The sequence below is a fragment of the Ricinus communis genome, chromosome 5, assembly GCF_019578655.1.
Source record: "Ricinus communis isolate WT05 ecotype wild-type chromosome 5, ASM1957865v1, whole genome shotgun sequence".
Classification (NCBI taxonomy): Eukaryota; Viridiplantae; Streptophyta; class Magnoliopsida; order Malpighiales; family Euphorbiaceae; genus Ricinus; species Ricinus communis.
In genome coordinates this window covers 16778957-16792442 of record NC_063260.1, presented here as the reverse complement: position 1 = coordinate 16792442, position 13486 = coordinate 16778957, and the positions used below count along the sequence as shown (strand labels likewise).

Sequence of the window (13486 nt, the reverse complement as noted above, 5' to 3'; positions counted from 1 at the left end):
TCGAGCTAGGAATTCAAGTATCTATCATGTGATGCCTCGACCCATTGTGCTTTTCTAAAATGAAAAAAAAAAAAAAAAAAAAAACTTGCTATTTAATAGAGAAAGAAAATGGACCTGTGATTATTCATAATCCTAAGAAGTTGGAGAAGATGGGTAATTTTCTTGCTCAAAACGATGCGTTTTTTATAAAGGATGCGGCAGTAAAAACTACGGCTTATGGCTATCGGATTATATTTTAAGAAAAATATTAGTGTTTTTTTTTTTTAAAAATTATAATTATTAATTAAAACTGTTAAAACTTTAATAGTTGGAGAAATTTTAGATAATTAAGCCAATTAAAATAAGTAAGCTTTTTAAGCATCTGGACATTCCCTTTCCAGAGGAAAAGTTTCTCACGTTACATTAAGAAAAAAAAATAAAAATTAAAAAATAAAAATTAAAAATGACAATATGGGATCAACCTCTATGTTACTTCTAGCATCTAGCGACAGAATGTGGATATAACTTGTAACATAATGTGCACTTGGATATATTCTTTTTGATTTAAGACAACACAAGAATAATAATATAAATATAAATATAAACAGCGCGGACGTGACACAGGTTTACTTGCTTGTTTCTGCTACAACTCTTTTACAATCTATCTAAGCAAAATAGGCTTCACTAGAAAAGAGGCCAAGGGAAACATTGTATCCAAATTGTTTCCCCGAACAATGGGTTATATATGTAAACCAGTAATGATAACCTTTACAGGTAAGAAGTTCAGCCACAATGTGAACAGACAGGTATTCAAAAAAAAGGTGACAAAAGCTTACAATCTCCTACAACATACAACAACGAAATTCTGAACAAAATTTCCACTAATATGGGGACCAAACCGAATTGCATGATGCCATTCCCATTGCCATTGTCAATCATGTAGCAGCAAAAAATCTCTGAATTTTCTTCATCATCTGTTTCAACATGGGAACAAGATAGGCACTGTTAAAGTTTTAATTACCTCATTCGCAAATTTAGCCACTAACTTGAATTAAAAACATGAGATACAACGCCTGGTGTGGCATCAGCTCAATTTTCTTGTTCTTTATCATCAGCTCTCTCTGACTAAAAGCTGCAACTTCTTACCTCAATTTTACACACAAAAATTGGCAAATCGTCGCAAAATCCATGCTATAAATTTGTTTCAGAGTCTGCATATGATGGGCGTCCAGCAACTTTTTGAGCCCTAAGTCTTTTTGTCCTGAAATCAAACATTAAAATGGCTAAGTATTTGAACAGGAAAAGGATAGTGTCAAAGGTAAATCAGTAATGTACTTACCTTAAGGAAGAGATGTATTTCTCAACTCCTTGTTTCTGTTCAGCATCATAGACAAACCATTTCTCCTCAGGTGCAGCTACAGTCCAATTTCCCATATCTGTATAAGAAAAATGAATCGTCAGACCTAAACTTGCATGTTTGATCATCTATACAAATCCAAATAAGCCAAGAGACCAAACCTTGAAGCAAAATATCTGATTGGCCATTATATCCTTTCAGTCTCCAGAAGGCATGGCCATTGACATCCAAAAGGATAGGATCTGTTCTAACAGCATCAGATCTTTGTCTCTCTGACAATAGCATGCAAAGGCAGGTTAGCTGTTTATTTATACTGGGCGCACAAAAACATCCACATCAGCATTTCCAATAAACAAAAAGTACCAACTGCAAAGTCATAGAATCCCTCCAGCAAGCGATGGGTTTCAAAGAACAACATATTTTGATCTAAAACATTAAAGGGTAGCCTGTTCCTTTCTGACCAGTCAGAGCTATTATATACAAATGCCAATTCGATTAAGACAAATACAAATTCAGAAATCTCTCATTTCGTCCAGATCTATCACCATTACAACAGCAACTAAAGTAGTTTAACAATGTTGTACAAATCACACGGCAATGTCCAAAAGCCCAAAAGAAAATTCAAACTGCACAAGCTCAATGAAATTTTAGAAAGACAATGCAAATATTTTATATGCTGAATAACTTAAAAGTTAGAAATTCCATACTTTTGGGTACCATTCCCACGGCTGCCATCATTTCCACATGAGCTTGAGCAGCTTCTTTTTTTATTTGTGATACTATCGCTTCATGCTCAGAAACAGAGAAGGGAGCACCACTTTTTGCAATAATGGCTTTAGCCACCTCATCGTGTACCTTCTGTTTCAAATTTTTCTCCTGTACCAAAAATAGAAAAGAAATGAGGGATAGGGGAAAGGAATCCATTACACAAATAAAAGTCGATCCAAAAACATCGTTTGACAGACAAAATATACATCTAGAACTACTTTGCTACCTTATCCTTCGCTGCAAGAACTTTTTCTTTTGCTTCCTTCTCCTTTTCAACAAATTTAGAATTTCGATCATCAATCCAACTCCTCAAATCTCTACAAGCATATCAAAAACAAGCACAGAGATTAAGCATTTTCTCATTTTGGACTAATCAAATGGGGAAAGGAGATTTAATTTGTACAAGGATTTCATCAGTTACTTGGTATTAAGAGCCTCATCGCATAGAAAGTTCAACAGTTTAAACTTTTCTGAGGTGTTCAACATATCATATCTTTCATTACCCCTATCAAAACAATCAGAGGGGAATTCTTTTGACATGAATTTTCTGTCAGAGACACATTTCCCAAAAGCTTTTAACCATGAAGTTTGCCCATTTGCTGTGCTTAGAGTTGGAGACCTGAACAAGAAAACCACAGATTTACTTTTCCATCCCAAAAAGCAAAAGCAGCAGACAACAAAATAACTCTGGGAGCAATAATATACTCTTCTCCCATATCCTCTAGTATCAGGGACAATAATTTGATTTGAAACTGCACTAGTAACGAGCTGTGTGACCGGCGCGCTTTTCGGCCAAATATTATTTCTCTAATCACAGCTTCAGCTTGCCCTTTCCTGAGATCAAGAACCTAATGACATCAAAAGAAAATAAGAAACCAAAAATAAGAATAAATAAACATGGCAGAAAAAGAATAACTAGGAATGGTGGAAGGCTTGAGTGATGAAAAATGAAAACATACTATATCAATGTGATATTAAACATGTCAATTATCTACACTTCCTAACTTTGTAAGCGTTGACACATAAACAAATCAAGAAAAGAAAAAGAAAAGAAGAGGGATAAAAGTTTAGTCTTATTGTTGGACAAAAAACAAAAGTGAACCAAAGGCTCATCAACCCACTACAAGACCAATTATTCAAGAATACAAGCAGTTGGGAGTTTAAATCCCCGTTTTCCCCTTAAACTGTCAAAAGAACTAAAATGAAGACCATGATCACAAAATTCACAACATATACAATTTACCAGTAGACAAATGGATAGGATTCAACACAATTTAAATTTTACCAAATAAAAGTCGAAAAATCAAGACCCATGATATTCCAAACAATTATAAAAACATCCACATCTGATTATTAATAAAGATGGATTTATACCTCAGCAAAAGCAGCACAGAACTCAAAGAATTGCAAGGCATGCCCAGCATCTTCATGAGGTAACTCAATCCCTGCTACATTAGTTAAGCAGGTTCCTGAAGGCAACTGAATGTCATCTTCAGTTTGTTTGCTCTGAAGCTCTATAGTACCCTTGTCAACATTGCATTTAACACCACCTGGAACACCTATACTTTTGCAATTCCCAGTATCCCTTTTTTCATTTGCAATCAAACAAACAACATTCCTTGATATTTGTGGCTGAAAATTCTCATTCTCACTTTCAGCCTTTACATTTATTACTTCTTTCTTTGAAACATCTTGAGACTGTTTCTTAAACTTCTTTCCAACAGCAATGACACCTTCAACCTTGTCATTTTTCTTTACTTCTTTCTTAGGAATGTCCTTAAACTCTGTCTTAGACTTGCATGTTTTTACCAAAGAATCTTCATCCTTCCCATTTATTTTCATTTTATTCGTCAAAACTTCCTCAGTAAATCTGGGTTTCTTTCGACTACTATCCCTTAGACTATTAACATCATGTAATCCTTCGCTTTTTGCTTTCTTATGTTTCTTCTTGTTAGAGACTGGTGATGACTTCGGGGAATGTGAATCACATTTTCCATCCAAAGAATTTTCCTTCCCCAGTTTCCTTGGTGAAGCAATTATAGACTCCTGTCAAAAGCATTAATCAATGTAATAATGTAATTGTGTACAGAATCAGCAAGTAGCATAACAGCATAATATCGCTTTCAGAATTAATAACGATTTCACACCTTTGCAGAAGCAGGTTTATTCAATGAAGCACCTGTATTGTTTGGAAACCTATCACAAGCAAAATTTTCAGGACCTTTAATCTGCAGCAATTCTGAGACAGAGGAAAACCCATTTTCCTTGGCTGTATGCACAAGTATACCAGTAGGCTTATGACCTCTTTTCTTCCTGGAAACAAATTATGCTATCAATTATGCCCATAGCAATATCTTCAACACTTCAAATAATAATATCATGCACTTACATACAGAAGCTGCAATTGCAAATGCCCCTACACTTAGGACATGTCCAGTTATCCAATAGTGCTACCTCTTCAGCTTTCTCTCCATATCTAATAATATTATCAAACCAGCATCCATTGCTCAATGGATTTTTCTCGAAACTCCAACAACGTTAATTCTTCCACTATATGCATAAATAAATAAAACCAAATCTAACCTGTTCATTAGGCATTTATGGCAGTATTTAATGGTACACTGCTTGTTGCCTTTCAGAATCTTGCACTCAGCTGCAAAATCTCTTGTTTTTTGCCGGCACTTCAACAATTAACATAAACAAATAAGAATGAAGGCAATAAAATGCAAATAGAAATAATAAAAGAAATGTATTTATTAAATGAGAAAGATAACAACCTAAATTCCAAAACCTATTACCAGTAACTAAAAACCAATATCAAGAAGCCAAAGAAATAAACTTGGACAATCAATTTGGAGAACTCTGGCTCAATTTATTCATTGTTTAAGCATAACCAAAACAAATCGACTGAACACCATAAAACTGAGACCGCAGACAACACTTTTTCCATTTTACCTCATTTTGTCCGCAATAAACAAAAGAAATTCAAAACTTCCTCATACATAATCAAATCAATCGGGGAAAAAGAAAAAAAAATAAAAGAGTTAAATTATTGGCACAGCGACAACAGCAATCGAGAATCGATTAAATGTAACTGAGAAAATCAAGAATCAAGAACTAAGAAATGGATATTAAAAATTCAATTCAAGAAACACAAAATCTTTAAACAAAAGCAAGTTACTTGGGTACAAGTCTTGCCAACAATCAAGAACTAGCTTCTGTTCTTTTCTTTTCTTTTTCTTGGAATCAAAACAAGTGAGCAAGACATGGGTATTCCAAATTCAATACAAGAAACAAAAAAGATTGTAATAGTAATCATGATAATAATAAGCAAGCAAAAGAAAATTACTTGATGACAAGTCTTGCCATTATCAGAATCGTAAATTCTGCCATGTATAACACGAACACCAGGGCACTTAGACCGACTCTTCTTATTCTCCTTCTTCACTTGACCATCAACGACAACTTCACATTCCAAATCTTGACCTGAAGACGAAGTAGCAACCGCCATGACAGTTATTTCGAAAATGTTTCAAGAACCTGAAAGGAAACAGATTGTCCGATCTTGAGTGTGTCAGGCAAGGAGAGAGAGAAAGACTGGTGGAGAAAGCTTATTTTGTGTTTCTTGGATTCAATTCTTTTGAATTTTGTTTTTCCCTCTCTCACTGTAGTGGCGGGATAGATTTGAGAAAGTGAAAATTTTTGGTTGGTTCCCGGAATTTTCGAGTTTTTTGGAGGGTAAATTAAGCGCCAGCTTAATTTTTAGGGTTTCGGTTTCTTTCTTCTAATAATCAAATTGAAGTTTGGAGCCACATATATATGCATGGCAATTTACCCATACCAATAGGTATTATATAATCCAGCCCATATGGAATGGAAAATATCCATATTCCATTTTTATCCAAATTATATATATAATTTTCAAAAATATATTAAATATTATTTAATTTAAAGATTTATTTCTTAAATTAGATTTTATAATAGTTAATATTAAATAAATATATTAAAAATATACTTAGGGCTGCCAACTGATTGTAGACAAACTTAGCTCGTCGCATATATTTTTATATTTCATCATTATCTAGATGTAAGGTATACAGTTATATCCTGAGTTAATGTATTTGAGTTTTAGATGGCATAGATCACATTGCTAGCTTCTTCCACGCTTCTTTTGATGTTTGGATTCTAATAACTTATAGCATGATAGCTTCACAGTAAACTGGACAAGATTTGATTTGTTGTTAATTATAGTTTTAATTAGATGGAGCTTGACTTCCATCTTTATCATGGATCAAATTATACCTTCGAAAGAGAGATAAAATTTAAGTTTTCCACATCAAATAATTAGTGGAGGTAAGTGTAAACTCTAGATTTTAAAACTATATATCAAGGGATTTTCAAAAATTTATTGATGAAAATTTATTATATTTCCTGAATCTCATATAAGTTTGAAAAGTTAAAGTTTCGATAAAGATTTTGTGTTGACTTAGTCAAATGAGTCAATTTTTTTTAAATTCTTACTAAATTTCAAGAAAACGGTCAATACTTAACTAAATGGTCAAAATCAAGTTAAAATATTTCTTCCTTTGTATGCCAACTTCTACAGCGGATTGGCTTAATATAGTACCGATCAAGTGTACATTCAATCGATAGTTATAAGATATAGGCGATTGACTGCATACAGTGCCACTTGGCATACACTAAGTCAATCCACTATGTACTGATATTTACAAAAGTTAGAGATAATTATCGGCATTTCACATACCTTCATTTCTTATGGATATCTTATTAACATCATACTTAATGTGATTTCTATACTTGTATATATCACTAACTTGTAACAAGAAAGTGAAGAAAAGTTCAAAAGAAAGAAAATGCTCAATAAGTAAGAATCTGGTTGCTAATAAGTGTTGATCTGCACTCAAGTTTATTTCCTGAAGTGGAATATTGCCAACTCACTTCTCGAAGCGAAAGATTGATAGGTTACTTCCCGAAGCGAAAACAACAAAGGATACAAGGTGAGTATCTTTTCCTACAATTTTTATCTTAGCCTTACTCTCAAACTAGTAAACAAATAAGGTGGTATTTTGAGTTATAGAAGCAAAGCCTACATATTATGGGCCAAGGCCTTCCAAAATATAGGCTTCAAACTTTTATAAAGGAAAATACCTCAAGTAGAAAGCAACTGGGTAGTAGTGGAGATTACTTAAGACTCCATGCCTTATGATCAAAGAGTAGACAACCGATTTGTTAAAGCATCAATCTTCTGCTGATGAGCACTAGAGTACCTTTGTCCAAACCAAATGATGAATTTTAGGAATGCATTATATATCATACATAACATGCATATCACATTCCTTCACTAATTTTGATTGATATGATCTTTGTGTACTTGTGTATATATCACTAACTTGTAATAAAAAAATAAAGAAAAGTTCGAAAGAAAGAAATTGCTCGATGAGTAAAAATCTGGTTACTAACAAGTGTTGATCTATACTCAAGTTTACTTCCTAAAGCAGAATATTGCCGACTTACTTTCTGAAGCAAAGATTCATTAATTTTACTTTCTGAAGCAGAATATTGGCAATTTACTTTATGAAGTAGAGATTATCAAGTTTACTTCCTGAAGTAGAATATCAATAATTTATTTCTCGAAATGGAGACTCAGTTTACTTTTTAAAGTGAAAGTTCACAAGTTTATTTCTCGAAGTTGAGAATGAACATGTAAAGCCACTTGCAGCATTGCACAGTCGATTGGTTTTGTTTCTAATGACGATAGGCACTACAGATCATACTCGCTTAATTTTCTTATTGTGTATTTTTTTCTATTTCTCTCTATTTTTTGCAACTAGTCGTAAAATTATTTTATTTTACTTTTATCTTTGTACCTTTTAATAATAATTAGTAGATAATGTGTGAATAATGATGTGATTGCTAATTAAAATTAATTCACCTAGATAATAGATTTAAAATCTGACAATTGCATAAAATTAATAGATTAATTAGAAAAAAATAGTAAATTAGGTCAAATAATTAAAATTGGATTACATTTGGGTGGTTCTGCCATGTTTAATTAAAAATTGACTTATTTTAGACTAGGTATTAACACTTTACTAATTGCATGAAAGTGATAGATAATTAGGAAAAGAGAGTAAATTGGGCTAGATAAATAAAAATTGGCTAGAATTAGCGGAATCCTCCCAAAACGTACTATTTGCTTGTAGTGTTTGCGAGCAGGAGTTTCAAGCGTGTATCCAAGTGTCTTTAATGATTATGACACTGCAAAGCTTTTCAACCTAATCAGAAATACGCTAACTAGTCATAAAGACTAGCACAAAGAAAGAGAGTTGTCACATGGGTAAATCACCAAGATATTTTTACTTCTTACGTAGTATAACTAGATTCTTTAAGGAAGCATCACCACATTTAGAGATGGATTCGAAAACCAACTTTCTTAATTATGGATTCATACCTTTAATTTTATTAGTTAATAATCCATATGCTTATAAATGTAAAAAAATATCATTTAGACATTAATCAATATAGTATGACAGAGGTCTAGTTGGTTTTAGTTCAATTTTACTTAAGCTTGGCCCAACCCTTACCTGTTACTTTAATTAGCTACTCAATTACATGCATTAAAGCCTATTTAGTCTAGCCCAATTTTATTATGAAGCCAATTTTACCAATCTTCAATCCTAAATGAGTTACTTTTACATATAAAGCTTGTTTTAATTTTCAGTCTAAATATATTAGTTTATTAATTAGACTTAAAAAAAGCCTATCTAAGTCTAATTAGATTTTATAATTAGACCCAATTACTATCTTATTAATCTAATAGACTACAAGTTTCATGCTAAATCCAATTTTTAGGCCTAAGTCTATGTAAATTGTTTTTAGTTAACGATCATTCATTAATTAGAAATTGTCTCTTATTTTATAGGTTACAGAAATATAAAGCAAAAAGCAAAAAAAACTAAAATTCTACAATCCTTCTACAACTACTTAACTTAAAATAAATGAAAATAAGCATAAAAGGGGCAAAATCTAGCAAAATTCGGCGAGAAAGTGCGAAAACGGGCGAGTTGGAAATGGACAGGTTGTAAAGCAAAGCTGATTGGCTATACATACAACTAATCCTTTGGACACAGAGCCGGTCGGCTCTAAACTTGATCTAAATTGATCCGAGCTATAGACAGATAAAAACTTCAGAACATCCATATAATTGATAAAACACAAAAAAGCGATCAATATATATATATATATATATATATATATATATATATATATACAAAGCAAAATAAGGGGATTAACTATTTTGAGGGTAAAAATAATATCAACAAATTTTAAACAGATGGACAATAAACAATTATTGCAAAAGCAGATTTTAATAGATAATCAATTGTATATGGTAATTTCTATATATGGTAATTTTACCTAAACATAAATAAACGACAGTTTCTAACCCTAATCATGTGACTACTAAAATAATAATTTCAATTTGATCAAAAAACATAGCAAACTTAGATCTGACATACAAGTTCATAACAGTTATTAAATTCAAAATCTTAACATGTAGATCTAGTGAAAATAACATTAGTTCAATAAAATATCATGGCTGTAAAAGTAGAAAATAAATCTGAAATTGTTGTGTTGTCTATTGATCATGGAAGTATATATATATATACAATTGGAGAAGTTTTTTTATTCTAGAATATTCTAATCTCTAGAATTATCTCTAATTAATTATACTCTATTATTCTAGAATATTCTAATCTCTAGAATTATCTATAATTAATTATACTCTATCTTCTATTAATTACTCCATATTCTATAATATTCTATATTATTCTACAACACTCCCCCTCAAGTTGGAGCATAGATATCAATCATGCCCAGCTTATTACAAAAGTAGTCCACTCTAACTCCATTCAAAGCTTTCGTAAATATATCCCTTATCTGTTCTCCTGTCTTCACATAACTAGTAGTGATTAGACCCTGTTGTAGTTTTTCACGAACAAAGTGACAATCAATCTCGATGTGTTTTGTTCGTTCATGAAACACTGAATTAGCAGCAATGTGAAGTGCAGCTTTATTATCACACAAAAGTCTTGCCGGCAAAGACATTTTTATACCAATTTCCATCAGAAGTTGGTATATCCATATAATTTCACATGTTGCTTTTGCCATAGCTCTGTATTCTGACTCATGCTTGATCGGGATACAACATTTTGCTTCTTACATTTCCATGAGACTAGATTCCCTCCAAGAAAAATACCATAGCCTGTAGTGGATCTTCTATCCATTTTAGAACCTGCCCAATCTGCATCCGAGAAACATTCGATTTAAGTGTGCCCATGATTTTGATAGAGAATTCCTCGTCCTGGAGCTCCTTTTAGATAACACAATATTTGTTCTAAGGCTGCCCATGATGATGGTATTGGGTACCATAAATTAACTAACAACACTAACTGAATAGGCAATATCAGGTCGAGTTATTGTTAGGTAATTCAACTTCCCAACTAGCCGTCTATATCTCTCAGGATGCTCAAATAATTCACCATCTTCTGTGAATTTCATATTAGGATGCATTGGTGCATTGCACGGTTTTGCCCCCAGTTTTCCCGTTTCTTGCAGTAAATCAAGGACATATTTTCGCTGGGACAGAAAAATACCTTTCTTGCTTCTCATTACCTCAACACCTAAAAAATATTTCAAATTTTCCATATCCTTCGTGTGAAACTGGGAATGAAGGAAGGACTTAAGTGATGAGATGCCTATAGAATCACTCCCAGTGATTACAATATCATCCACATATACCACTAACAGAATGATGCCAGATTCCGAGTGTTTATAGAAAACTGAGTGATCAGATTTATATTTTCTCATCCCAAATATCTTAATAGCTTCACTGAATTTTCCAAACCAAGCTCGTGGGCTTTGTTTCAACCCATATAATGATTTGTGAAGATGACATACTTTCCCAGACTCCCTTTGAGCAACAAATCCAGGTGGTTGCTCCATGTAAACTTCTTCCTTAAGATCACCATGAAGAAAGACATTTTTGATATCCAGTTGATGTAATGGCCAGTCATGTGTAGCGGCCAGAGAGATGAAAATCCGAACAGATGACATTTTAGCAACATGAGAGAAAGTATCAGAATAATCCACTCCATAAGTCTGAGCATAGCCTTTTGCTACTAAGCGGGCTTTGAGGCAAGCCACTGACCCATCTGGATTAACTTTGATGGTAAATACTCATTTACATCCGATCGCCTTTTTGCCTGCAGGTAAATAAACCAATTGCCAAGTACCATTTGTATCTAATGCATTCATCTCTTCTATCATGGCGTGGCGCCAACCAGAGTGAGATAAAGCTTCATGCACTGTTTTGGGAATAGTAATGGAATTGATAGAGGTAATAAAAGAATAGGAAGAAGGTGACAAATGATCATAAGATACAAAGGAACAAATGGGGTAAGTGCACTGACGCTTACCTTTCCGAATGGCAATGGGAAGGTCCAAGTCGGGAGAAGGATCTGATGATGAAGAAGCCATAGGTACAGGACATGAATCGCTGGAAACCGGCCTTCTGGAATAGATATGGTGAATAAGTGGTTGCTGAATTTGTGGTGGATTGAAGTCTGCAGCTACTATGCTGGTAGTCGTATAAATCAACCAATCATCATCCTCAACTTGTTCTAAAGAAGAGGATACAGAGAAAAACCGAGTGCTTTCAAAAAAAGTAACATCAGTAGATGCCAAGTATCAATTAAGATCAGGACAATAATAACGATATCCCTTCTGAAGACGAGAATAACCAAGAAAGACACACTTAAGAGACTTAGGATCTAATTTTGTAACATGAGGACGGACATCTCTGACAAAACATGTACACCTAAAGATTCGTGGTTCGATAGGAAATAAAGGTTTATTAGGAAACAGAATACTATAAGGAGGCTTACCATGAAGGACAGAAGATGGCATACGATTGATTAAGAAACAAGCGGTCGAAACCGCATCAGCCCAGAATGATTTAGGAACTTGCATCTGAAATAGAAGAGCTCTAGCTGTTTCAAGGAGGTGCCTATTTTCCTTTTAGCTACACCATTATGAGAAGGTGTATCAACACAAGAAGTTTGATGAAGAATACTATTTTGAGTCATGTAAGTTTGAAAAGAGTGGGATAAGTATTCTTTTGCATTGTCACTTCTTAAGTTAAGCACAGAAAGATTAAATTGTGTTTTAATTTCAGCACAAAAATTAAAAAAATGTGAAAATAACTGAGAACGATTTTTCATTAAATAAAGCTAAGTAACACGAGAATAATCATCTACAAAAGTGACAAAATAACGAAATCCAGTTTTAGACACTATAGAACAAGGACCCCAAATGTCAGAATGAACTAACTCAAAAGGACTACTAGCCCGTTTATTGACTCTTAGACCTGAAAACACATGATGATGTTTGGCAAACTGACAAGACTCACAATTTAAAGTAGATATACTAGAAAACTGAGGATATAACTGTTTAAGTAGCAGAAGTGATGGATGACCCAATCGACAGTGAATATCGGGCAGACCGAGAACCTTTGGAACATGCAATGGGTTTAGGCACCTGAGTATCCAATATATATAGTCCTCTTGACTCATGTCCTCTACCAATAGTCTTCTTCATCATAAGATCCCGAAAAAGATAGTAGTCAGGAAAAAATGAGATGTAACAATTTAATGCTCGAGTAAGTTTGCTAACAGAGATTAAGTTGAAGGAAAATTATGGAAGATGTAAGACAAATGATAAAGAAAGGGATGAAGTTGCATTAATAGTGCATGAGCCAATAACACGTGAGGGTGATCCATCTACTAAACTAACAGTGCTAGAAGAGGAATGTGGTTGAAAAGAAGAAAATAGATTGGGGTTACGTGTCATATGATCTGTAGCACCAGAATCAATGACCCATTTTGATGAAGAGGAAAAAAGACATTGACTTGGATTTCTTGAGTCGGCAATAACAGTGATAGGCTGCAAGGGAGACCTTAATGTCTTTTGATATTGAGAGAATTTAGCATATTCATCTGCAGAGACCATGATTGTCTTATCAGTTGGTTGAGGAAAAGGAGTTGTAGTAGCTGCAATATGTGCAGACGGATTCCTTTGAAGCCTATTTTGCAATTTCTTGCAAGTTTGTTTTGTGTGTCTAGGCTCATGACAATAGTAGCAGACAACTCCCCCTTGTTCTGGAACCCGATTACTTGAACTTCCCCCTTTATTAATGTTTCTGCTGAATCGCCCAGAATCAGTATTTCGACTGATGAGGGCATTAGTCGGCTAAGATGGAGCAACTAATGGGGTTGATTCATTGCGGACAACCCTACTAAGTCT

General features: G+C 33.6%; 1 protein-coding gene across 2 annotated transcripts; it reads right to left on the bottom strand.

The window, feature by feature from the left end:
• Positions 1–558: 558 nt before the first annotated feature.
• Positions 559–5918, bottom strand: LOC8261194. 2 transcript variants are annotated; one of them, XM_048373663.1, is made up of 13 exons: positions 5454–5918; positions 4688–4785; positions 4494–4580; positions 4252–4417; positions 3479–4150; positions 2810–2952; positions 2526–2723; positions 2331–2421; positions 2044–2212; positions 1498–1608; positions 1319–1415; positions 1126–1240; positions 559–981 (listed from the first exon to the last, which is right to left on the bottom strand). In XM_048373663.1, exons 1-12 carry the CDS (start codon positions 5613–5615, stop codon positions 1171–1173), a joined length of 2064 nt encoding a protein of 687 aa, XP_048229620.1. In that variant the 5' UTR covers positions 5616–5918; the 3' UTR covers positions 559–981; positions 1126–1170. The 2 variants fall into 2 exon arrangements, with proteins under 2 accessions (XP_048229620.1, XP_002516741.2); XM_002516695.4 differs by having other exon boundaries at positions 559–953; positions 5454–5917.
• Positions 5919–13486: the final 7568 nt, after the last annotated feature.

Excerpts from the sequence above, each read along its gene's own strand:
- LOC8261194 (XM_048373663.1), bottom strand. The coding sequence starts at position 5,615 with ATGGCGGTTGCTACTTCGTCTTCAGGTCAAGATTTGGAATGTGAAGTT. Across the intron at positions 4,786-5,453 it reads ATGGCAAGACTTGTCATCAA|TGCCGGCAAAAAACAAGAGA; the intron begins GTAATTTTCTTT and ends TAATTGTTGAAG. Across the intron at positions 2,724-2,809 it reads CTAGAGGATATGGGAGAAGA|GTCTCCAACTCTAAGCACAG; the intron begins GTATATTATTGC and ends TTTCTTGTTCAG.